This window comes from Colius striatus, chromosome 10 (assembly GCF_028858725.1).
Source record: "Colius striatus isolate bColStr4 chromosome 10, bColStr4.1.hap1, whole genome shotgun sequence".
NCBI lineage: Eukaryota > Metazoa > Chordata > Aves > Coliiformes > Coliidae > Colius > Colius striatus.
Genome location: NC_084768.1, coordinates 14,107,936 through 14,133,533, shown reverse-complemented (window position 1 = coordinate 14,133,533; position 25,598 = coordinate 14,107,936). Strand labels below are relative to the sequence as shown.

General features: G+C 36.0%; 1 protein-coding gene across 3 annotated transcripts in view; it reads right to left on the bottom strand.

Annotated features, from left to right (window-relative positions):
* Positions 1-25,598, bottom strand: part of MIGA1 (mitoguardin 1) — a 37,583-nt gene that overhangs the window by 3,633 nt on the left and 8,352 nt on the right. For all 3 annotated transcript variants that reach the window (XM_062003368.1, XM_062003366.1, XM_062003367.1), the window contains exons 8-14: positions 8,949-9,049; positions 4,083-4,201; positions 3,826-3,898; positions 3,410-3,496; positions 3,176-3,274; positions 2,715-2,849; positions 802-855 (exon numbers count right to left, since the gene is read on the bottom strand). In XM_062003368.1, the coding sequence (XP_061859352.1) occupies positions 802-855; positions 2,715-2,849; positions 3,176-3,274; positions 3,410-3,496; positions 3,826-3,898; positions 4,083-4,201; positions 8,949-9,049 (668 nt within the window). The remainder of the gene's footprint in view (positions 1-801; positions 856-2,714; positions 2,850-3,175; positions 3,275-3,409; positions 3,497-3,825; positions 3,899-4,082; positions 4,202-8,948; positions 9,050-25,598) is intronic.

Genomic DNA, 25,598 nt, shown 5'->3' with positions numbered 1-25,598 from the left:
ATAATGGTAGCTGAGGACCTTTTACAAAACACCAACTGCCCCTGGAAGCAACTTTTTTTACAATGAAATATGTCTTTAGCAGTTTAGAGTAATGTAAATAGCTGTTCCTTGAGAAAGGTGTCAATGCAGAGATTCTTGAGCAGAGATTCCTCACCTGTGGTATGTAAAACCACTTCTAATGGCCATGGATGTCCTTGCAGCAAGCCTCAGCTCTGCTTCTGGACTGGCTACTACAGAGATGGGGCATTTGCCTACTAGGTTAATAAAATCCTGCAAAGGTGTAAGTGAGGAGGTGCTGGTGCTAGAGTTCTGCTTCAAAATCTGCAGAGGTCCTTCACTGAGAGGTCAGGACGCAGAAGCAGGGTGAGGGAGGCTGCAACAGTTCCTGCTGCTGGCAAGGAAGGTGGTACTTCAGGGAGGTAAAGGGACGGGACTGAATTTTATTTAGCTGTGGAGATGATGCAGGGAGATGTGTTTGAGAATCCTAACATAAGAAGGTGAAATACAAGACTAATGACCTTGATTTGCAGAAATCCAAGGTACATATGTGGGACCACAAGTCTCAGACATTGCTATTGCCACTGTTGACTAGACCTAAACTAGTTGAAAAATCTTTCAGCTGAGGCTTTTTCCAAAAAAAAAAAATTAAATGGTATTGGTGTCCTAGAAGCTAAACTTTCACAGTGGGCAGCCTCTTGTCTACAGGATGAAGGGCTGATCTGTCATTTATTTTGATAAAGCTACAGAGCAGAACTTCAGATTTGGTAACTTTGGTCCTATATAATTTGCAAGGCAACTTACCTTCATTTGCTGTCTCTTCTGCTTCAGTACTGACCAACAGCTTGAAGCCACAGCCTAAATGTGAAACAAAACAAAACAAAAGCCCCACAAAGAAAAAACTGCCCCAAATCCTACATAAGTTCACTACAAGAGAAATTACTTCTCATCTCAAGTGACATGCAAAAGATTGTATTTCTACATTTGGGGATTTGTATTTCCCTCAGTTTCAATCTTATGGTACCACAGTTTAAACCTACAAAATATCAGCTGATACAAATAACTAACTTTATATGTAGTTAATATCTGTTCTTTTCAGATCTTATTTTGCAACGTTTTCTTTAGTTTAATTCAAATGTAATTTGACATCCTTGACTGATTTTAAAGTTGCAACACTTTACAACATTCACCAGGTTTATCTGAGGACCAGTCTCTTATAAACGTCTGTGTGCTCAGACAGAAGTAGCTATTTTAGACATTAAGTAGCATGTGAACACACTGAAATGTCCTTTTTCATTTTAGCAAAAACATTCTTGCAATAGCTTCAGATTCAGCTAAGGAGTTTTGTCTAAATATGGAGCTGTGAAATACAATATATGGATTATGAGTACTAGGCTTTTTTTCCCCTCATAGCTTGCAGTTACCCTCACTTGACTCATCTCCAGTACTGCAAGATAATTTACTACTCACAAAATGCAATGTTATCATGTAACTACAAAACCAAATATATGCATGTTACCCTTTTTTTTAGAATTATAGAATCATAGAATGGTAGGGGTTGGAAGGGACCTTTAGAGATTATCTAGTGCAACCCTCCTGAAGAAGCAGGTTCACCTAGATCAGGTCGCATAGGAACATGTCCAGGCGGGTCTTGAAGACCTCCAAGGAAGGAGCCTCCACAACCCCTCTGGGCAGCCTGTGCCACGGCTCCCTCACCTGAACAGTGAAATAGTTTTTTCTTATATTTAAGTGGAACTATTTGTGTTGCAGCTTCATCCCATTACCCCTTGTCCTGGTGCTAATTACTACAGCAAAAAGGGATGTCCCAACCTCCTGACACCCACCCTTTAGATATTTACAAATGTTAACAAGATCTCCCCTCAGTCTCCTCTTCTCCAGACTAAACAGCCTTTCCTCATATGAAAGATGTTCCAGTCCCTCCTTTAGAGGGAATATATAAATTAAAGACAAGGATAAAAGGAAAACTGTGAGTTTATAGATATAAATGGATGAAATGACAGTGGTATCTCTACTAGCTGACCATGGCAGCAGCCTGTATGTCTGTAAAAGAGGGATGAGAGACATTTGACAAATAAACAAGCACATCTGAGTGTGCAGGCAACGTTCCCAACTTTTGAATGCCTATATTGTAATAACTTATTTTTGTTTGCTTGCAACTTTGTGCTTTATTGCTAAACCTCTGGTATGTGAACCAAAACCTGTATCTCGTATCTAAGATGGGGCTAATAAACTTCTAAAATTCTACTTCCTTCAGAGAAAACTAATTTTTGCAGGACAAGTTAATGTATCTTCTCCAACACATTCAAACATTATATATATTTTGAGCTCAGACTTGTAGCTTTTAAATTGCTATTATGAAAACCCTGATAATAAAATGTTTTTTTCCTGACAAATATTTCAGGTACATGTTCAGTTGTACTGGAAGCTGAAACAGACTTTACAGTGAAGGACAGTGCAGCTTCTTTGCTTCAAAAATAAGTGCTGTTATCAAGACAATATACACAATATTTCTCCTACAGTTGTTGGATTTATTCTAATTTCTACCTTGTGCTTCAAGAATATAAAGCACAGATCACCAGAACAGCTTCAGTGTATTTGTATCAGAATGCTCACAGCAATATTTTATTGATCATAACATCGACTTCTTGTAATGTGCTACAGAATAATGATTATGAAGACTACACACAAATACTTACCGTTTCTTTAAAAGAGGAATTTAGCCAGCGGTTATTTACTACATTCTGTATAGATATTGGTGGATTTTCTAAATCTTCAAATGAATCCATTAATATGAAGTCCAGAACAACGTCATAAAAATTCAGGTTTCTCACCTGCATTAAATCAGAACAGGATCTAAATAATCTAGTTTCTATTTCTGCAGTGGAATCTAGCTTGCACCACCTTCTAATTCTGTATTAAGATGCAGATTTATAATTGATTTTAATTCATAGTAAAGATACTTCCTCAGTAAAGGATAAGTTAAAAAATATTACATGCTTTCTGTTACTAGACTGCAGCGGTGCATGCTGTTTCTCCAAATCAGCAATGTAAAGAATGAAGAGTTGCTTTTCCCACAACTCTGAAATATAAATAATTATTTTGAGATGCTACAGTTTGCATAATTAAGGGTGAAAGCACTTTTCAGAAATTCACTCACTCCTCTAGCAGCAAGTTCCATTTCAGTATTATCCCAGTGATCTGTTTGTTCCAAAAAATGTATCATTTCATCAAAGACATCTTCAAATTTCTTTGGGTTCTGTAAAGGAAAAGTGATGAGTACCAAGCAGACTTCACAAATGAGATGGTTTATTTACACTGGAAAGCGAAATCTGCTGGAGGTTACATTAACAATAAAACATTAGTTAAAAACAAAAGTTAAAAAGGCTTTTACCTTTCGTGCTCTCACAATTAAAGCAGACAAAATTTTTCTTCCACTTTCAGCAAGAAATACTCTGTTTGCTGTTTCTGAAAGAATTACCTAGAAAAGGTTTCAGGAAATACAGACATAGTAATTCACAGGTTATATACTAAGTGACCTTAAACACTTCAGTCAAATTTAATATAACAACTAATATGACACGCAAATTTCTAGTGAGCCTTTGGCACAAAGGTTCCAAAGCTAATCACAAAACTGGGACATCTCTGCAAATATGTCCTGATTATAAAAATGTAAAAGCAACCAAAAAATATGAATTACAGAGTATGTTATAAAAATGCTTGCACAGGTAGTGCACTGGTGGTTTCAATGGCACCTACTTTAGCCTTAAGAAGGCAACAGACAGACAAACCACTCGTTTTACTATTTACCTGAAAAGCTTGTCGAATACAATGAAGCTTAGCAAGGAAGTCACTGTCTCCTAGACACTCAAACATTTCAGTCCTATGCAAAACAGAAAAGTTTTCAAAGACCATTAAAAAAAGAAGCACGAGGAAATTTTACTAAGTCTAATTCCTGGAAAAAATACCTAGTACGAATAACTTCTAAAAGACAGGAGTTCTATATAGAATATGCAACTTTAATTCTTGCTTTTCTCAGAAACAATTAAGTAGACATAAATCAATACCTTAAGACCCGTGAATAAATTTTGCCTTCTTCTGCTAAGTGCATAGCTTCTTCATACAAGGGGCAATGGCAAAGGGAATCTAGACCATATGTATGATGAACCTCTCTGGGCTCTGTAAGCTGAAGAAAAGTGTTGAAGTTCGTTAAAGAGGTTGCTAATACAATTTCTGTAAAGACAATACAATTTAAAGAGATATTCACAATATTCTACTGAAAGATGTGTCCTTTTCAGCATCTGCTTAACACAATGAGCACCACTCAGCTGGTAAATAGAAGAGACACCACACTACTAAGAAGACTGTTACTTCGTAACTTGCAAAACCTGAAAGCTCTAGTTTCAGCTTTCAAGTTTCAAAAGTTAATTAATAAAATAAAATAAAGGCTGCTTAGTTTTGTTTTTAGTTTGCGTAGTTAAGCTTTTTATTTGACTAGTTACATCTAATGGGTCTCAAAGCTGTTAAAATTGTCAGGACACAAAGTACAGAATGATTGCATCATGCAAATCTTTAGGAAGCTGGAAATAGTAACATCCTCTCATCTCTGTTTTTGTTTTGCTGGTAAATGTGTCTGCTAGTAACCAAAGCGTATTGTATGAAGCATAAGCATCCAGCTGTTTACTACTCTTCCAAAACAGTTTTCATCAGAGAACTCCTGTTTACAGGATATTTAATCCACAAAACAATGGCTAACTATGATTTCCATTACAAACATTACAGTGTGTTATTAAGGATCCCCAAAAATCAGAGGGTTACACATCATTCAGTAGTTAATGACCAGAAAATGGATTTCAACTTTTTTTTCCTTTATATTGTGCATGGAGGAAACAAACTTGTGCTTCCAGGCTATAAAAACAGAGCCTAGAAACAGCTTTAAATATTACTTCTCACGGTAGTTGAACTATAAAAAAATAGCTACTCTCTGCTTTAGAAAAATTTTTAAAAAATCAGATTAAAATGCAACTTTATGTTAAACTTCCATTAAAATTTTCATATAAATATATGCCAAAAAGTTTCTACTGTCACTGAGGACATACAGGCAAGTGCTGGCATGAGGCTTCACAAAGACATTAAGCAGCATGCTTTCAGCGTGTCTTCTCCACAGACTCTCATTGAGCCACTGACAGCAACAACAGTTTGGCCAAGGGAGGCCTGTCTGCTAAAGGGAAGAATATGAGCATGTGCCAACACCTATTTCTGTCTGTGTAAGCATTTAAGTACATGAATAGTGGCAGAGATTTCAGTACAGAGTTGGTGTTCTGACAAGCATCACACATTGTTAAATGGTAGACAATGCTGGAAGTTCCACTGATGTTTTGAATAACTCATACCAGTATCCTTTTACTATAGGCAAATACATACAATTTCTCTCATAAAAATCTCAGGTTCAATTCTAAATGTATTTGTTTGGGTAAAAAAAAAAAATCTGTATTCCTCAACAGATTTCTATAGCATTCTCACAAGTTGGAGACTCAAGTGATGAGATGATAGCTAGAAGATAAGTGAAGAAACACATTTTTAAGGTCACCGAAATATGACACTGAAATGAGTAATGTACACTGTCAGAATTCATATAGCTTGAAAGAATTTCTATTTTAAAGATACGCACTTGTTTATCAGTTACTTTGCTTGGAAGAACAGACTGGAACAAGCTGACTTCCTAAAAACAATTTACAGCTGAGACCAAAATATTTATTCAAGTTTAACTATTCATTATTGCACCAAACTGTGTTTCAGAGTCACTAATTCAAAAAGCCCAACTGAAAATGTATCGTCTTACTAAACAAAGGACACACACACACACACACACACGTATATATAATGCAATAGAAAAGGCAGAAACAAGAAAAAGTGAAAAGTCTTGACTCCAGAATTTGTTTTTCTACATTATGGTTAAGAAAGAATTAGCTGTGGAACAATATGTAGATATTTTCCAAAATAAAGACCAAAGCAGAATACAAATAAGTATACTAATTTATTTCTTACCAGGTTCAGCTGTTACTGAAGCATAAAACACTACACTTAACTGTATTTCATTTGCAAAGCATGAGAAGAAATAGGCTATGGACGTGCCTGCCCTTTGTAAACACCTGCCCCTTTCTTGGAGGTTGTAATTTCTGTGGTAAAAGGGATTATATTAGTTTTCTCTAGTGAACTTCAGTCAAATCACCTTCTTCAGATATTTAGGCAAACTGACTGACTGTGACTGAATTAGGACTCGTGGTTTCTACAGTTAGGTGCAGGTAGTCTCCATCTGCTGCCAGCAAGCCTGAGGTGAGAACATCTTCAGCACATGAAGATGCCTGATCATAGCCTTTATGGTTAGCATAGAATCTGGTATCTGGGAGTTAAGTGAAGCCTTGATGATATTTAGCCTTTTTTTAACTAAAAACCCCTCAACTTCCTCTCATGCTAACAGATGAAATAAAATCGTAGTGTTATTGCTGTAATGTGTATTACTGAACCTAAAAAAGTTAAATCAATTGGCTACTTCAGCAAGAGAGAGGGTATAATCATATTTCCACTGAGAAGATGATTTTCATTACAGATTGAAAGTTAGTTTCAATCAATAACATTCTGAAAGGAAGTGCAAATTCCTCTACACTGAGTTATTTTAGCATGCAAAAAGAGGACAGGAGAGGAGAAAAAGCAAAACAAACTCAAAATCAGAAACTAAAACGACCTCTAAGTTTAACTAGAAAAGGTGATTTCCACACAAGCTCTGAAGCTGTATTGTAATGCTCCTGGAGTCATCATGGATTTTCTTTTGATGCTTTCTAGTATTTAAAACAAAAATTCATTATATGTAGCTATAAACAATGCATATATATGTAACATATAGTATTGTGTTTTAAATAGTCTTGCAAACGTTCAGGAATGGCCGTTCTTTTTGAAATAAAATAAGGTGAAAGCTTGCCTTTATGAACATCCCCGTTCAAAATAAAATTAGTTGAAGATGCTCTGAACACATATCTGCATTTCTAACAGCAGAGTTCAGCTATTAGGGGAATGGATAAATCATATCCAATGTTTAACAACATGTAGTACATACAACATTTTCTAGATAAGAACTTCTCAAGCTGAAATCAAAAGGAAAATTAACTCCTTGTTGTAAAAGTCTCCAAGGACTTACTACCTTTGAGGAAAAACGTGGAGAAAAAGGGATGGTTCGTTAAAACTACTTTCCATGAATTGACTTGCATGCATTCATTAGATGTGTTCAAGTACCTGCTTTTTACCACACTATGTACCCCTATGCACTACGTAACTCTCCTCAACAGTGGTTCAGTATTTATTAGATGTTAGCAGAAAGACCCAGCATCCCACATCTCATCATCACAAATATGCTGGACTCTTGAAAGCTCCTTGAGCTCTTCCTTGTCACTCTGTAGTGAACACTTCTTTGCACAATCACTGCCATTTTGAAAGTATCTGTAGTTTACATAGTAGCTGTTGGTGACCACTGCACAGGATTTTTACAATGACCTGCAGTAGATACTTAATTATATTGAAATAATATGTACATCTTCAAGATTCCAAAGCTTGCAGTGATAACTCGTGTGTCTAAACATAGTGCTGCAAAGCAGGCCCTGAAGATTACAACATGGATTGGTTTTGTTCAGATGCTGATCAGTTTTCTCTAGATGGTTTAGCTTTAAGGCTGCATCTGCTAGTAAAGAGATGCTGAAGACATAGCTGTAAAGCATCAAACCTCTGGAACCTGGAAAGGTTTTAAAGCTTGGAATTCCCTGACTACTTTGGTCTAATGAACAGACTCAGTACTCTTACTTACCACTCACAAGTTGTTTCCCAATAAACAGAAAAAATTCTCAGCTGTGCATCAGGACCTTATTGACTACTAAAGCAACCACTTATATGAATGTAACAAAACAAACAATGTTAGACTTTTAGGAATTCTTGCTTGCTTCTCCTAATAAAAAGACCAATTTACTGGCACAGTCAGCATTCCTTACATTCTCAGAAACTATGCTTATCATTCTGTTAGCAGAATGAAATACTTCATGGATTCTTTCCTCTCTTTCTCCACATGTTTTAAGACTATAAATATATCTCTTTACAACTGAGTTTAGTAGCTTAGCTGTAGTGCATATATGATCACCGTATTTGGCACAGATGTATCTACTGAGACCAGTTGGCTTTCCTGTACCTTGGAGAAGAGAGCTATTCAAGATCACTTCAGCTTCTGAGAAACTATGAAAGGAGATATTTCTCACTTAAGTGTTTCGTTGTACATAAAACTCTTTCAAACATTTCAAGGGAGCTGTTGCAAATTTGAATTAACAGACAATGCCCTGTTATATAAAGATTAGGTTTTTATGCATCTTTTCTGGTCTTATCCAAGATGATCACGGAAAGCTAGATGAAGTATATTAATGCATGCAGGGAACACACTTAAATAGGTAGCTGTCAACTTCTAATAATTTCCTTTGGAAAACCCCCCAATCCAACAATTCCAAAAAAGACAAAGCCTTCTTCATACATCTTTATGTTATGGTAAAGGAATGGAGAAAAAACAAAAAAAGAGAACACAAAAATACAATTAATGGTTGAAAAACTACTAGAGGCCCAACTACTTGTGCCTCTTCCCTCATGAAAATCTGATATATTTTTCAAAATCAACTTCTTTTTAGAATGAGCTGGGGAAACATTCTGTCAATACAGAGACAAAAAAGAAATTGATCTCAAATTCATTACTTGAGCTGCTAGGAGGCTGGTTACAACTAAGTCAGGAAAGCTCCCCCCCGCCTCCCCCTAAAAAATCAATTTTGCTTACAAAAAATTAAGATTCTTTTCTTCAATGTTCAAATAGATCAACAAATTTGTAAAGAAGCAATCATTAAGAGTCTTACCTCAGCTGTGGAAACAAAAGAGTCCGTTGATGCAATGCTTAAAGTATCTCGAAGGCAGAAATCCTCAGTATTATCCTTTACGGTAATGTCTGTGTTTTTATCTTTAAAATAAATAAACAACCAGACCCCTGATTATTAGACTATCAGAAAAATATATTTAAGTCTCAAAAGAGGGTTTCATGTATACTTTAATGTAGTACTTCATTTGGAAGGCACAACACTATTACTGTGAGAGTAAATTGTCCTATGACCCACTAATGTACATAAAGGTGACTCTTTTTTTCTGTCTTTAAAGTGGACTTAGAAACATCACCTGCAATGAACAGAGAGAAGAAAAAACAATGTCTCCAGAGGTTTTGCTTTTGCTTTGAGAGACTTCTGAAGATCTCTCTATCTGAATATATTACTTTGCTATATTGAACTAAACCCTCAGATAAGTTTTTAACTTGTCTGTGTTACGTAACAAATGTTCAATGTTTTAGTAACCAAACACTGTTCTAATTAAAACTCCATTAATAAAAACTAAGTTCCAGCTTCACTTGAATTAATTTCATTTTCTACTTCTTGCCTTTTATCACTTGCTAGTTCTTCAGGAGAGAAAGTGAAGCTTTAAATCTTCACTGACTGTATCCTCTTTCTCCAGAGAGCTTTTCCATTGAAATAACACATTCAGAAGCAGTTCCTATGGTACTAGAATTCTTAAAGCCCTTAAAATAACTGATATTTTTTGCTTAAAATAATCTGCAAATGTTTGTCTCAGTTTTCCTTTATTTTGTTCTCAGATTTCAACTGTTGCACATATTACTAGCATATCTGGATTCATTTTCATCATACAGAAACACTTTATTAGAAGGATTAAATTCATAAGCCCATAAGTCAGACTTCGGCTTGCTGTGCCTCATACTTCATTCTCAGCAGAGCACAGGCATTTATTTCGGGTAACTTTAGCTTCAGACGTTACACATACATTGCTAAAAGTCTGTTTTCTTTCCAACAGCCAGCAGCAACCAGCTACTCGATGTCATCCAGATCTGTTGCTACAGCAATACAGCAAAACCATTACTACATAGCATAGTGGCCAAATGCCATTAGCTGGAATGGTTTGCTCATCAATTGAATTGCTACAAATCCACATAACTTCACTATTATTTCGGTGGTTGTTATGGTTTTATTAGTTTCTGACTTGGAATGACACAAGAATTGCACAAAACAATAAATATCTGTCTTTGAGACTACTCTCAGAGGGAAAAAATTATTACAAGTTTGGACAAAGGTTTTACTAGATTGAGCTGGGCAGATTCCTGCTTGTAATCACAACTTCAACAATATTCATATGAAAGTCTCTGAATTTTTTTTCATTCATAGTAGTGTCTTCTTTTTTTGAACTCTTAAAACCAAGAGGAAAAGTACAGCAGCATCCAAGTTGGTTGAGAAACAACCATGTACTGGAATCTGAAGAGCTAGAACAGAAAACCAAACTGTGGTTTCTAAAGCATTGGCTTGAGGTCTGGTAACAGTGGATGAGTAACATGATGTTTCCTTCTGTTTTCTACCTCATGATTTGCATTAATCCCCATCTAATACTACATTAAATGCTTTTCTAATACAACTTTTTCACATAAGCAGTTGCTGAAACTGCAATAATACCATTACACGTTGGGTAGTGCAGGGACGTATAGCCTGGATGCAGATTTTGCCTCTGAACCTCTCCTTTTGGCCAAGTTGCTTTCTGTAACAAATTTGCAACTAAGAAAAGTTTCTACATTTCACAGTTAGAAAAGCCCTCTAGCACCTGCTTCAAGCGTAATCCAAAGAAACTATTCTTCCTGTAGGCAGCATGCAACAGTTCATGAGAAGCAAATGGCTATATTCACAAGGAGCAATGCAAATTACAAACTGCTTACAAGAGTAAAGCATGGGCCATACTTAGAAATGGCTTTAATGAAGATGTTAAGGATCCAGCTCTCATGTATGAAAACTGCAGCTGTCAAGTAGTCTCATATATCAACTCATTCCCAATCCAAGAACATCTCTGCTAACCTCACAGGGAAGTCCCAACTATATCACAGACTAAAGACTCAAAGCCTTTGGATATTCCCTGGTAATCACTGTGCTGTTGCTGTTTTATGTGAGTTTATAGCTCAGTGACAACAGCATATCCCCAAACTGACACTGAAGTATTTAATACTGATTATGTGACTGGTTACATATGAAGGGGCATAATGCTATTTAACTACATTTATTCTGCATCTATGTAAAAAAAAAATCATACAGAATCATAGGTTCTTCTGTAGAGCTTGTAGTCAATCTGCTACTGATTACATGAAGCTATAGAGACCAGAATAATTTGAGTACATCTATATTTGCTGAAGAAGTCATAATTTCTAATATGGGCCTAAAACTGTCACCTAGTCAGTACGTTTTTGACACGTTAGTTAAATATGTAATATCTATGCTTTCATTCAAAGCAAATTCTCATTACTACAAAAAAAGGCACAAAACTTCCATGTTATAAAAATAACAGAAAAAGCACTTAAAATAGGTTGGTAATGCTGAGTGAAATGATACCTTTGGCAAGTGATAGATGCATAAAAAGCACAGCCTCCTCAAAGAACATAAAACAGCCTTGTCAGCTATTTTTGCCTTTCTGGCCATCAACACCCTAATACCTTAAAATACCCTTAGCCAAGTAGGTGCTTATCAATATCCATGCTGTGCAGAGAGCACACTAGTCTGAAAATCTTTGGGTGAAAATTAAGTTACAGCTGGAGTACATACCATGCAAGCACCAGAAGAACATTCTTAGATACGAGAACATGAGAGAAAAAAAAAAAAAGAGGCAGGAGCACAATGCGACTCCTGGAATGAACAGCTGCAAGAGGAACCCACCCACCAGCGGCTGCAACTGCTGATCCAGTCATCCCTACTGCTTATGTAGTCCAATACCTTCAGGAAAGGAATACTAGTGAGTGTGTGAGATTCAAATATACTTTACTTATTTGAGAAGACAGGGAGTTATTTTGGCTTCATTTCTATTTGTAAAGAAGAGCAAGATCAGTTTGAGACATGATACTGACAACAGGAATTGCCATCAAGACTCTTAGTTCTAGTGCCTAAAAATGCATGTGTGGGTCTAAACTTGGATTATGGGTATTAAAAAGTGGAAGAACATGGAGTATTGCTAAAGCTGGTGAAATTAATCCTAGCTTTGTAAGATTTTGCAAATTATCTACTTGAAACTAAGCAAGCTAAAAAAAACAGGACAAAGCTACTTTCACGTCTATTCACAGAATAGTAATCTAGAACACTTATTTGCCTTTGCTCTGGTAGGTTTGTGTCATAAGAAAGACCACAAACTAACTTTCTAAACTCTCAGAGCAAGATCTGACCTTAGAGATGGAACTGCACACAAATTTACTTTTGAACATTCGGTTGGCAAGTACTCACCCTCACATAATGTTTTAAAATTCTGAACTGTTTCTATGTTATTGTCCCCCCACCCCTGAATGAAAAATGGTGTAAATTTGCAAATGAGTTTGGCACTTGTGTGTAGCAGTTAAAAAAGGAAAGCTGGCAAAGAACTCACTGGGAGTTAAGGAATCTTGTTCTGAGTTACACTGTTAAAGCCATGGTTTCCTGTTCTCCCCAGCCTTCCTATTCCAGGTAAACATCAGAGCAGTATGATACCATGAGAGGAAGGCAAGGTGAGAAAGGAGGGACTTGATGGATTCTTAAGAAGAGAAAACCTTGCAAAGGAATGCACTTATGACAAGCCATGGTAACTCATAAGCAGCAGAGTCACAGTATTGTGCCAGGCTACCAGCCAGCCAGCCATTGTGCTGTGTGTTAGTCAAGCCCCTCAGATGTGTGGCTTCAGGCCTAGACAAAAGAATTACAATAACCAAGTTCAGAGAACAGAGCAGTACTAATTACTACATAATTCGGTTTCAAGAGCATATGTCATAGTTGTCTATCTAGTCACAAGCTGCACAGTAGTTTGTCATCACTGTTGCTCAAGTGTCCAAAAGCAGTTTTATGTTTATAAATAATCATAACTCTGAGTGTTGACTGAATATTCATTAAAAGATCATCAGTCCTACCAAGTAGCTACTAATGTATTACATGGAGTCTTACAGAATGCACCTAGAAAGCAGTGAATTTTATTTTGTGTTGTGTTTATAAAAAGAAACAATCCCAACTTTCAGATGGCACTTTCTGATGACTGGGTTGTATGGGCACAGGTTAAAAAAGGAAAGCCAAGAATGGAGCAGAGGGACCATTCTGGATTTAACAATTTTTGTTAAATTATGTGCTTATGGGTTCAAGAAAGTGTCTATAGCTGGAGATACCTCACCTAACTGTATATAACCAAAGCTGTTATTGACTTCAGCATAAAAATATATTTCAGGTCAGGGTCTTCTAAATATATGTAACCAAATCTTGTACTCTACTAGTGTGTTGGTAACAGATTCCTCAAAAAAAAACCCAAAACCCCACTCCTCCCACCCCCACCAAACCTAGGAAAAGATACTCCAGTGCTAAATGGCCACTATTATCCAGCCTGGCTGTCAGTATGTGCTCATACCTCCAGCAGGTCCCTGTTGTGAACACTTGGCTTCTGCTCACAAGGATTTAACTAGGAACTCAGCAACCAAAGCAGTGGTCTAATGGAAAGGAACAACTGGTGAAAGCAGAGTATAGGACAGTATCAAGTACTTTGTATTTGCATTTTCACCTTCCTCCTAGTACTCGGAAACCTCTTTCAAGAGCAGCTTTGGCTGATCTAACTTCTGAGCCTTCAAATTATATCCTTAACATACACCTTAGTAGTTTTCACACAGAGAATAATCTTCTGGTTTTGTGCAAATAGAAGCCTAAATCTTATCTCCTCAGTAACAGCTGACTCAACAGAGCTTTCATAATTGTTTCTAAGTACAGCTATAACGAGGGTCCAGATAAAAGCCTTCCACTACAATTTTCTCAAGCAGGTATCAAAAGGCCCATTGTCCAAGATGCTGGATCCTCACTTAATTATCATACATGCAAAACACAAGATGTTCATTCATAGTGTTCTGCATTTACTTTGATGTTATTCTTAAGACAACAGCAGTCCATCTGATTAAAAGTTGAAATAAAAGTGTGTGTACATATGACAGTAAAGAGATTCTTAATGTTTAAATACAAGTAGAGAAAGCAGATAAAAATTGAACAGTACAATACATCAGCAATAAAACCCATCTGAATACTGAATATTTGCCATATGGAAAAAGAAGCAACATGCATAAAATAACTTCATAATCTTCCTTCAAGAGATTTTCCACATACTTTAGATGCAAATATTAGCAGCTTCTGGGATATTTCTAATAACTTGGTTTGTTCAGACCTTCAAGATATTGACCTTGTCCATGTTATGTTATCTGCTGAGCGCCACATGTTCAATTATGTGTAAAACAAAACAACATGACTACTGCTTTTACATTCTAAACCAGTAAAGTCAAACACCTTGAATGCTGTCATCTAGCAAAGATAAAGACAGTACAAAACACTTGTGCATAAGTTATCATTTTAGTCTCTCCAAGTAAAAAGTAAAAAAGCAGAAAAGGAATTTAAGTACAACTTATTTCTTGTAATCCACAGACATTAACTCAAGAGTATTAAGAAACATTATATAGCTTTGATACTTTGGAATGGTGATAAATCAAATGATTCTTTCAAGACTCACGTCTGCTAAACAACATAACTGAACTAGAATATTTTCTGATAGTTGCAATTTTTTTAAGCAAATAAATTATTGAAAGGCTAGAAATATAATTTTGTTGTCAAGAATCTGACCTCTGAAAGTTGATCCTGAATCATTGTGGCGTGCTTTATCATAAAACTAAAATCTCAAAATTGAAAGTGCTTACCACGAGGAACTCTGCAATTCAAACCTCAAGGAAGAGGCAGAGTAAACATATGTGGCAGTAGATTGCTAAAATTTGAAATCTAAGAAAACAGAGCACCATCTAATGTCTATTTTGTAACCTGAACTAACACATTGTATGTACTCACAGCTAAGAAATCAGCTTAGTAAACACAAAATAAAAGCATGGTCTGTTCAATTCTCTCAAGCAGACACAGACATATGATCCTGAAACTGACTTGAGATGTATATCCAGTGTAAACTATATGTCACCATTAGGTTCCTCCCTCTTACACAGCTTTTCTTTTTTTGAAAATGTGAACATTGTTTATTCATTACTGCACATTATAAGGTTCTACATTTACACAGGTTTGCCGTCTCTTTACCCTGAACCTAAAATTCAGTGGATCTTCCCTGATTACAGAAGAATTTCTTTCTGACTGCCCTCCTGTTTTCAAGTTTAAGATATTAGATAATAGTTTCTGTACTTTGAGAGAGAAAATTTGGCAATCTAGTTTGCTCAGCTGTCTAATCTGAACAAAGTTTGTTTAGCTGGATATGCAACACAAAGTTGTCACTGTTTCCTCTTCATAGGGGTACTCCTGTAGTTCAGAAAGCATCACATCTATTTTGTCCACAGCAGAATCTAGTTCGAATTCCAGTGCTGCTTATTTTAAAACATAGGCTGTCCACTGGGGATTTACAGCACAGCCCTGTGAAGACTGCCAGATACCATAGTCATCAGGTTTGAACGTCACTGCCTTTTCTTAGTTCTTTGCATCCTAAAAACAAGCACAACCTAACACTATTTTTGCTCAGACACTTTCTAGTGACAACTGAATGGTCTGTTCAGCCATATTCAGTGTGACAGTATGTTAACCTATTGTGATGCAAAGCAGATTAAAAATGCAAGGTCATATTTACAGAAGGAAGTACAAGGTTAACTTTGAGGCTTAGACATCTAGCAGTAGATGATTTCATTCCTTTCCTGCACCATAGCCCTACATAAGCAGATTAGGTAGAACAGTCTTCTCGCTAGGCTTCAGAGAGGTCTCTAAGGTAAGTGAACTTATCCCTTTGGCCTCAGTTCTACTACATCTGTATAAATCTATTGAAATCAGTGGGTACTTGGAGTAAGATGTTTAAACAAGTCCATTACTAGTAGTACCCCTTGCTCCTTTCCAAAGCTGTTCATTGCCACTTTCGACTTTCCCCACCACGCATCACATCGGAGAAGAGCGCACAATAGCACACACAGTGATAAGACAAGAATAATCAGCAACTGTTGCTCAGCTCCTGAAACTTGTTGCTTTACAGAGTTTCCTAATTAATTATATAAAAAAAGAAAGAGTGAAATGAAAGAGTGTGATAGCATATAGACTATTTTGCTGAACACAGCACAAGGGTATGGAATCATTCGACATGTCTCTCTTCAAGTAAGATTTTAAACACAAGATTGCTGGAAAGGTTTTTCTTCAGCTGGTATATTATGTTTCAAGGATGCTGACATTTCAAAGTAAGAGAAACAGATTGAAGAAAGGAATCCACATATTGATTTGTTCTTCCATTAAAAGAAAAAAACACTGTCTAGAAGGTAGTAATTCCACTTATACATATGAAGACAGTAATAGAAAAGAAAGATTGATGCCTTTCTATCCCCAGAATTAACACAAAGACAGAACCAAAGATATAATTGGTAATACTCAGTGAAATAAACATTAACAAGATGCAAATATATAAATTTAATGTGAACTAACACTTGGATTCTGTATTCAAAATGGAGACTCCAGCATATTTGACAAAGGCAAACTCTGCAGAAGCAGTATAATAATCATAGCCTTCCCCTGAATTTCAGAGCAGAATTGTCTTACAGAATTCTGCAGACTCCAGGAATGTGATTAGCTTCTGCAAACCCAGCTGCACACAGCACACGGTTTAAGAACCTAAATTAGTAAGACACATGCTTAACATTAAACAAGAAGACTTAAAGAATATCTTAAGTGTCCTACTGATTGGGGCCTGCTTGCATTCCACTTGCTCCTGCGAGTAGGAAAGAATGAGATAAGAACCCTGAAAAAAGTTGGATTGAAGAGTTCTTCCTCTGGACGTTCAGTCTACTAAATAACATCAGGTACCATAATTAAAACCAAATTAAACAGCACTATAAAGTTGCTAAATGAAGTAACAACTTCATACTTGAACCATAATGTAAGTAACGATTAGTGCAACCTGACCCTGGAAGATAGCTTGACAGTGATTAGCAGCTACTCAAACAAATGTAGTTAAAGCTGCTTTCTAGTCAATATATTAGTTGTCTGAGGTAAATTAAATAAAGGAAAGTTTAAATAATAAAGAATGTACATAATTTAGGCTATTTGGAAATAGGTATACATTTACCTTTAAATACTTGCAGCGTATGTGCATGTAGAACAAGGGCAGCTTTAAATAGCAGCAGAGAAAATAAAGCCTGGTGTGATCGACATGTGCTCTTGAATCAGCTACACCACAGCATATTGCTACAAACAGGACTATTAGGTAAGGTGAGACGTGGTGCACAGACCAGATATCCCACAAAGATTTGGAGATTTGACAGTAATTTATTTAAAAAACAGGAAGTTTAGTTTGAGCTATCAAAAGGGAAAGAAAACACTCAAAGGCACATTGCTGTAGTGATGGGCTATTGCTGGTTCTAAATAACAAGCCCAGTAAAACACAATCTTTGAAGACAGTGCTATGTAGACACACTACAATCATTTATGCCAGACTGATGGGTCAGAGGTTTTTACCGAAAGGGCAGCAAGATTTTGAAGGCAGTAGACATCAGTTAAGGAAAGTTGTTAGCTTTTGTATGTATGCACATGGACACAATGTTTCCATTTTAAGCCCTCAAAAATAAATTGCAGGCACAAATTTATCTATGTTAGTCCTAACTGAACTATTGAATTAATAAAAGAACTATAGTGCAGAGAGCTACATTTCCTGATTTGATATGATTCTGTCAACGTTTCATTTTCCTGTTGTGCTCAAAAGCAATCAGAAAAGCTCAGAATGTTGTTTCTGCACTTCCAAGATTGAGCTACCAAGCTAAGAGAGTTTGAAGTTTTTTCCAACTCTGCACCACTACTGCCTGTATCTTTCCCACCCCTTTCTGGCTCCCCTTCTGTTGTTTTGCCCAAGGTTGTTTCAGACAAGCCTCTCTTAAAAATAAAATTTTATGTACGACTAAATTGTTTTAGTAGCAGTCTTAAAACAAGAATTAACACTATAGGCCAAAACATGTTCTTGATCATCACTTTATATAACCTCACACTGTGATACTCCAGCCAGAAAAACAGACATTTATCTGCTCTCACAACTTGCCATCTGTTTCCCATGACTTTTCCTGCTTCTGGAACATTTATACTCACAATGTATATAAACACATACAAGTTAAGCATATATACATCCTTTTTAGTAAGAAAAAGAATTTGTAAACTATAACTTGGTAAGAATATATCACAAGAACATGCAAGAGGAGAAAAAGTAACTTCCTGCCTTTGGAAGGTTATTTCCACTTATTCCATTCACTACTTTCCAAAAGTGTTAAAAATGAAGGCAAGTGGTTATTAAATCAATCTCTGATGTGTGGAGAAAATGAAAACTTTTCTCTACACAAAATGCAGCTATATGCATGCACTTTTAAAAAAGGTTTAAAAACAACTAGGAAAGGCTAAGCACTAGAATGGCCAACAAAAAAGACGCAAAAGCAATACTCAAAGATGTGCCCTTAAAGTAGTGTTAGTCATGTGTGTTTGCTGTTGTGGCTTAAGTGATAACCACGTAGATAATAGAGCATGCATTCACTAGTCCTACTTGAGTAGTACTGTGAGGCACTATCTGCATATATTGCTGTTTCCCCCTTTTTATCAGTGATTTAAAATTTATGGGCAGAGAAAAAAGGAAAAATAGAGAGAAAGTAATTACTTTGCCCAGGTAACTATCTGGTATCAGAAAGCCCATGCTAAGAAGAGATCTGGGGAAAGAGACAACTGCAGCTGCTCACATGTTGTAAGGAGTAAGCAGAAACAGTTGAGAAACAGCAGATGGATTTTGTGATTGGAAAACTGAGCAGGGAAAGACAGGAAGAGCTAACTAAACAAAGTCTGAGAAATGAAATCAGGTAGGTGGATTGTGGCTCAATTATGAGCAGCCTTTAGAGCTAAAAGGAGGATTAGCTTTGTTCATTTGAAGAGAAGCTCCTGAAGAAGAGAGACAGCTTAAGGACACCAAGTAACCCAGCTAGAAAAATCGGTAAAGGTGACTTCTATAAACAACAGTTAAGTCCATGTGGGAGAAGCACATGGACTGTTAAATGGACAAGGCAAGATATGAGAACATGACAGGAGTCAAGAAGTGAGAGAGATGAGGGCTTAAACAGGAGTTTTGGTGTGGACAGAAAGAAGACTGGTTTCACGGGTGCCATTTAAGGAAAAGCAACAAGGTGTATAAATAGCCTGCATGATTGGACCTACAAGCAAAGCTATTGAACAAACAGTAACAGGGGTCCTCAAAAATCAGAAACAGATGCATTTTCTGATGTTAGTAGAAGTGTTTTCATAAATTTCTATCCATATCACCCCCCAAGCTAGCATGCAATAAGTGATCATTCTCCAGTGCTTGTTCAGTGTACAGCAAAATAGTTCATCTTGAGCCACTGCTGGAAAGATTTCAGCTAATCTGTTTCACTATGCAATAAAATAGCATCTAACCTTCAGCTTTTAAGATAAATACAAACATACACTCCATGTTATCAAATACTAACACATAGATTATAAAACACTAATCTTTTTTAGCATCAGTAACTTCACTGTAGGTCCATGCTGGTTTTGCTTTTACTGTAGTATTGCCAAAATTAAAGAGTATCACTGAGAAAGATAAGCATTATAAGTATCTTCATAGACACAACATTTGCAGAAACATTTTTATCTACAGTTTTAAGTTGAACTTTTAACTACTCATCTTACTCTGCTATTTAATATTATTTCTTGTAAAGAATTTTACTGAAGGTGATTTAGAATGGAAGGGTTACTAATATTGGATAAATATGCATTTAAAGAAACGTCTTAAATGTTACTGATAGCAGAAGACATACTATCCAATTCAAACCTGTGCCTTTTCAGTATCTGTTGTGAGACAGATATTGAGAAATAAGGTGTCGCAGCAATAAGCTGCAATACAAGAGACCTTACAGTAAAATGCAGCAAGCTTCAGCAGGTACTGAACTTCCACAAACTGTTACAGCTAAACTATGTTCAAAATATGCATTCATGTTTTCAAACTAGGATTGGAATAACTTTTCTGTTCTTCTCCTCAAACTTAGTAATATTGTTTTCCTTCCTTTATAAGAGTATTTCTTGGGCTGAATATATTTCCACACTTAAAGAAAAAGCTATTGCTTTCTCTTGTTTTCATTTCAGTTCTGTTTCAGCCACTAGAAAAAAATGTTTTGTCCTTCTCCAAGAACCAAAGAAATCATTTAATGCAAATTCATCTTCAAGGAACACAAAGCAAGCAGAAGTTTTCAAGCTATCATAAAAAGTTATGCTACTTTGAAGTTATTTCGTAGCATGAACTACTAGAACACATCCAAGTGAATTACTACAAATTGCTTACTTCCTCATTAGAGGTTGAGAATTATAAACGGAAAGATATCTTGTGCATAACCAAATAAAACATAACTCTCCAACGAAAACTTTCCATTAACATTTCAGAGGCAGGAAGGAAAATACAGGCCCTAGATAATCATCAATGGATAGTAAAAACATTAGAGAAGACTGTTAGTAGAATATATAAAAATAAGTTTTCAATGCAAAGATTATTATATTTTTGCTTTAAAAGCTGCTGGTAAAAAGGTTTCTAAGATGCGAATATATTCTCCAAAGAGTTTTGTCACTCGGTTAAAGGCTGTGCTCATTCTCTCCGAAATGCCAGGCATATCTTTGAGTGTGAGAAGAAAATTAAAAAAAGAAACAGGCAAACCTTCCAACACCACAGACCTCTGTGAGAGATCTTTTACTGCATTAGCTCAAATAATTAATTTGTTTCATATCAATATAAAAACAAATATTTGAAAATCAAAATGGAATCAATGGGTAGGCTTTAATATTATTATCAAAAAGTTTAAGGACCAGCATAAACAAGTGACCATTAGTTTGAGTGCCAGCATTCCTTTTCACGGTAGAAACCAAAATAAGAACATGAAGTATTAGGAATAGAAAACTGACAATCAGCCCTACAATTTGAGAATTTTCCCCTCTGACCTGCAATTCTGCTTGTAAGTAAAGCTATTGTTTCTCTCCTAACTCTTTGCATTCCTTTGCAGTTGGCTCGACTAACATTTCAGTCCACTAGAAAAGACCTTTAAAAAAATACTTACTACAGAAAGTATTGGAAGCTTTTAACCCTCTACCTCCTCACATTCACCACTCAGAAATAACAAGATGGATATTCTATTTCATAGTTTTCTGCCAATTGCCTTCTTCCTGATTCAGTGTAGCTTACGTCTGCTTCAAGAAAGCCTGTTTCTAGGCTTCCTATGTTGTTTCACAGTCCTAAAAGGATCAGCATAGAAACAACAGCAGTTTAGCCCTACATATTTGTTCTAATTTCATGTCCAGAAATACTTCTGCTATAGAAATCCTATTTTGTCTTGCTGGTTTATGTGATAATTCTAACGTTCACTGCAGCAATAATGAACATAATTGTGGTTTATGATTTTATCTTTTTAAAATGCAAGTCTTTTTCAGGGCTGTATATGTAGTTTGTAACTCACTGGTAGTGCATGGAGTTGAAAATTACTATTTGCATTTTTTTCCTCATTATTGCTTTTACTGTTATTAGAATTTTACTGACAGGGAGAAAAGGTATTTAATTATATCTGCATCTCTTGCACTACTGAAAGTTACATATTTTCTCTTCCAGATATTCCTATTCAATATTCAATTTACATATAACCAGGAAAGAGGCATTTGGAGGTGCCAATTTACATAACCAGAATCAAACAAAAGGCAATTAGACTACAGCATGCAACTACAAGTGATGATTGCCTGGTCTGACAGTTATTTTTTATCTGTTACAGCAGCCAGAAGAGAAGCACTTCAGGCCACATCACTGAAGACAGTGGTTGCTGTGACAGGCTAGTGTATTGAGGGTCACAGGTAACTCATTTCTGACTCTCCCATGTAGCAAGTTACCACAGTCTCCTCCAGCAGGCTGTTTCTCAAAGCTGTTCAGCAAATCGTTTATCATGCTGACCAACTTGAACTAGGTACGTGAGATCACAAAGCAAAAAGCCAGTTTGTGGTATGACTGATCAGTGGCAGCACTAAGATCTTAATTTGCTTAAATAAGCAAATGATGATCTGGGAAGAGTAACATTTATACATTTTGGGAAGCAGCAAGATCTGTGACTAGTAGCCAAGTACAGCAAAGTGTGATTTCAGTAGCCCCATAAGTTTGATGGAGGATTTTGCAGAGAAAGCTGAAAACCAGGACTGGATTGAATTTTTTACCTTTGCAAGTTTCTTTCCCATCCAAAGTCGGAACTCACTGTAACTCTGGGCTTCTGAATAAGAAATGCTAGAGAGACACTTATGTAGCAACTCTGTTAATAACACGATACCATCTGTTCATCTGTCAGAGCCCTGTCTCCAGCTGTGGCTCATCAGAAGTGCTTCAGATGGAGAAAATGGAAGACACAAACTATATCTAACCATCAGGTGTATCAAAGGAAAAACAGTGTAAAACATTTTCTGATTACTATTGTGGGTCAACAGTTGAAACCCTGATGCATAGAGCTGGTTATAAGCATTCTAATGACAAGCTGCAAGTGTTAGGAACCTATTAAAGACAACAAAAGCTTTTTCTTGTTCACTCCACGGCCCAGAAAAGAAGGAAAAAACAGAAATATTAAGAAGAAATTATTAAATGCCAGAAAGACCACAATGACCATTTATACCCAGGTCTCTTCCTCTCAAAAAGAAATAAAAAACATTCCTCAAAATAGCATAAAAAAAATCTTTGTCTAAATCACTGAAATACTCTAAGCATGCTTCAGAGGCAACTTACTTCCAAACTTAACTTGTTTCATTTGAAAAATCAGAAAATGGATCTAGTTATAACTTTGATGACAAGGTCTACAAATGCCCCAGGACTACAGAGATTTTCCATGTGTAAGCAGCTATTCAGAAAAAGTAAGTGACCTCTCAGTATTTTCTTCAATAATAAGTTGTATATACACAAATTAAACCACATATTAGCCATTTTTCCAAAACATAGACCACTTTTATGGCTTGTTTTGAGCTGTCTGGTATTTCCATATCTTCTGAAATATGAACAACAGAACCGGACACAGTATTCTAAATCCATAAAAGCCTTAGATCATATCTCTGCCTCTGTGCTGATGCTGTCCTTTTCACACAGCCAAAGATTAGCAATGGACATTTTTCTACAGTACTGTGCTGAGAACTTACACTGACTGGGATGCATAATTTCCCTAATGTTTCTTTATTTCTCTCAAACTCTCTCATCTAGATGTACAATCCATACTTGTCTGGGTTCAAATGCAATTTGTTAGATTGTAACCACTTTAACAGATCATTTGGATCAGTATTACTAACCCTTCCTTTTCATTAATTCAGTGCTTTGAATGCCATACGTGATCATTTGTTTTGCTTAACATCCAGCTCTGCTAATGATTTCATCATCAATTACATAGTTGATAAAGTTACAGAATTTAATCAAACATACTCCCTAGACAGCAAACATTTGCCTTGACAGTGGACAACAAATATTCATGTTGGTGAGTTAATTATCATCATCTAGTATACGCTGTATCAATCCCCCAAATTGCAGATCTCAAAACCCAGGAAAAGCTACCTACCATGAAACAGTATCAACTGGCATTATTATGTTGCCTGTGGTAACAGAACCACAAATTAACAGCACCATTTTATTTCAGAGGCATGATAACTTGGGTGTTAGAGTTTTGGGGTTGTTCATTTGTTTGTAATGATTTTTAACTAAATTGGAGACTTCCCACTCATTTGGAACATTTTCCACTTTCCAAGATTAGTGAATGATGGATTAGGATGCTTTCTTTATCTAGATTCTTTAAGGAGTTTTGGGTATAAATAATCCAGTGCTACCAATTCTGATTTAACAGATGCTGCCTCTTGCCACAAGTGGTGTACATTCCTGCAGAGCAGAGACACTTTCATTTCCATTTCTGTTCAGAACTCTCATTTGTATTTTGCAGTAGGACATTACTCTCAGTGAAGAATGTTTTACTACCTTTGTTTCTTTCAGCCACTGGGATTTCCTAATTTTCTTGTACTTGCTTATTCTTTTGGCTCTCAAAACTTTCCATTCCTGTTTTTTTTACTTCACAAGGAAGAAAAAAAGTGATTAACATTTATTCTAGTGTGTTTTCTAAAAGATCAACACAAAGCTTTGAATACAATTGAAACAAAGCAAGTATCACATGTTAACATGTACATTTTGGGGTAGTAAAGGAAAGTCTGTTGACTTCCATAGGAAGTGGTGGTAGGAATAAATCCATAAGAGAGCCTCTAGGATTCTCCAAATATACTTTTTTGTTTCTCCCAGGAAACTTACCAAAAACCTGTCAATCTCAAAAACATCCTACTTCAAATATTCATATATTACACTCGGTGTCATATGCTACAGGAAAGTAAATTATCTGAAGAAATTTTGAGTCATTAAATATTTTTATATTGAATATTGAACAAAAACATGCCCTGTGGTAATGATTATAATAATAATAATGATAATAATAACTTGCACATTATGTACTTAGGGTTTTGCTCTAAAACACTCTGAAAAAGTGAAGCATTCTTTAATATATTACTTGCTGTTCAAGTCACAAATTCATGATAATGACGAAAGAGCCCTCAGTCCTGAGCAGCGAAAAACTGCTCACTAAAACCATGCCATTATTTGTTTTCCTTACTCATCTGGGCCAGCACAAATGAAATCCACAATAAAATAACAGATATGTATTCATGAGATAAGTGATTTCTATAAAAAACATTTAAAAGGAATTAAATTCTCAGAACACTCTTGAAAAACAAGAATACAGTTACTACATCTAAAAAAAATAGAATGTCAATTTAAAATAGGTCCAGGATAATGAAGGAAAATAATAACTATACACATTGAGTCCTTTGAACACCATTTTATTAATACTGCTTGAAGACAGAAATTACAAGTAAACTAATTTAATAATGGGTATACAATATCAGATACCAAAAGAAAACATTCAAACACTCTTCTGCTTTAAGAATTACATTAATAGGTGTATGTAGATACGTAAGAAAGCTAACTCTGACCTAAATTTAATTCCCACCTTACTCAGAGTTCCACTGAGTCATTGCAGGTCAACTCAGAGGCTAAGAGATGATAGTACTGCCACCTTGTGCCGGTCAGGCTGAAGCCCAGTAAACAAGACTACTGATGAAATAAAGCCTAGAACAAGTTCTGCCTTTAAAGTTCGATAGTTGAGATCAAATGCCTGATCTTTAATTATGAAAGAGTACAACAGCATTAGCCTTTAAGAACATCTTAACTCTTTAAATAAATATAATCAAACTATCTGTACTTAATCAGTATGGGTAGCAGCAACTACTCATAATATTTGCCATTTTAACATCCTGATTTTAGTCACTCAGGACTGTGATCAATGTCAGCCA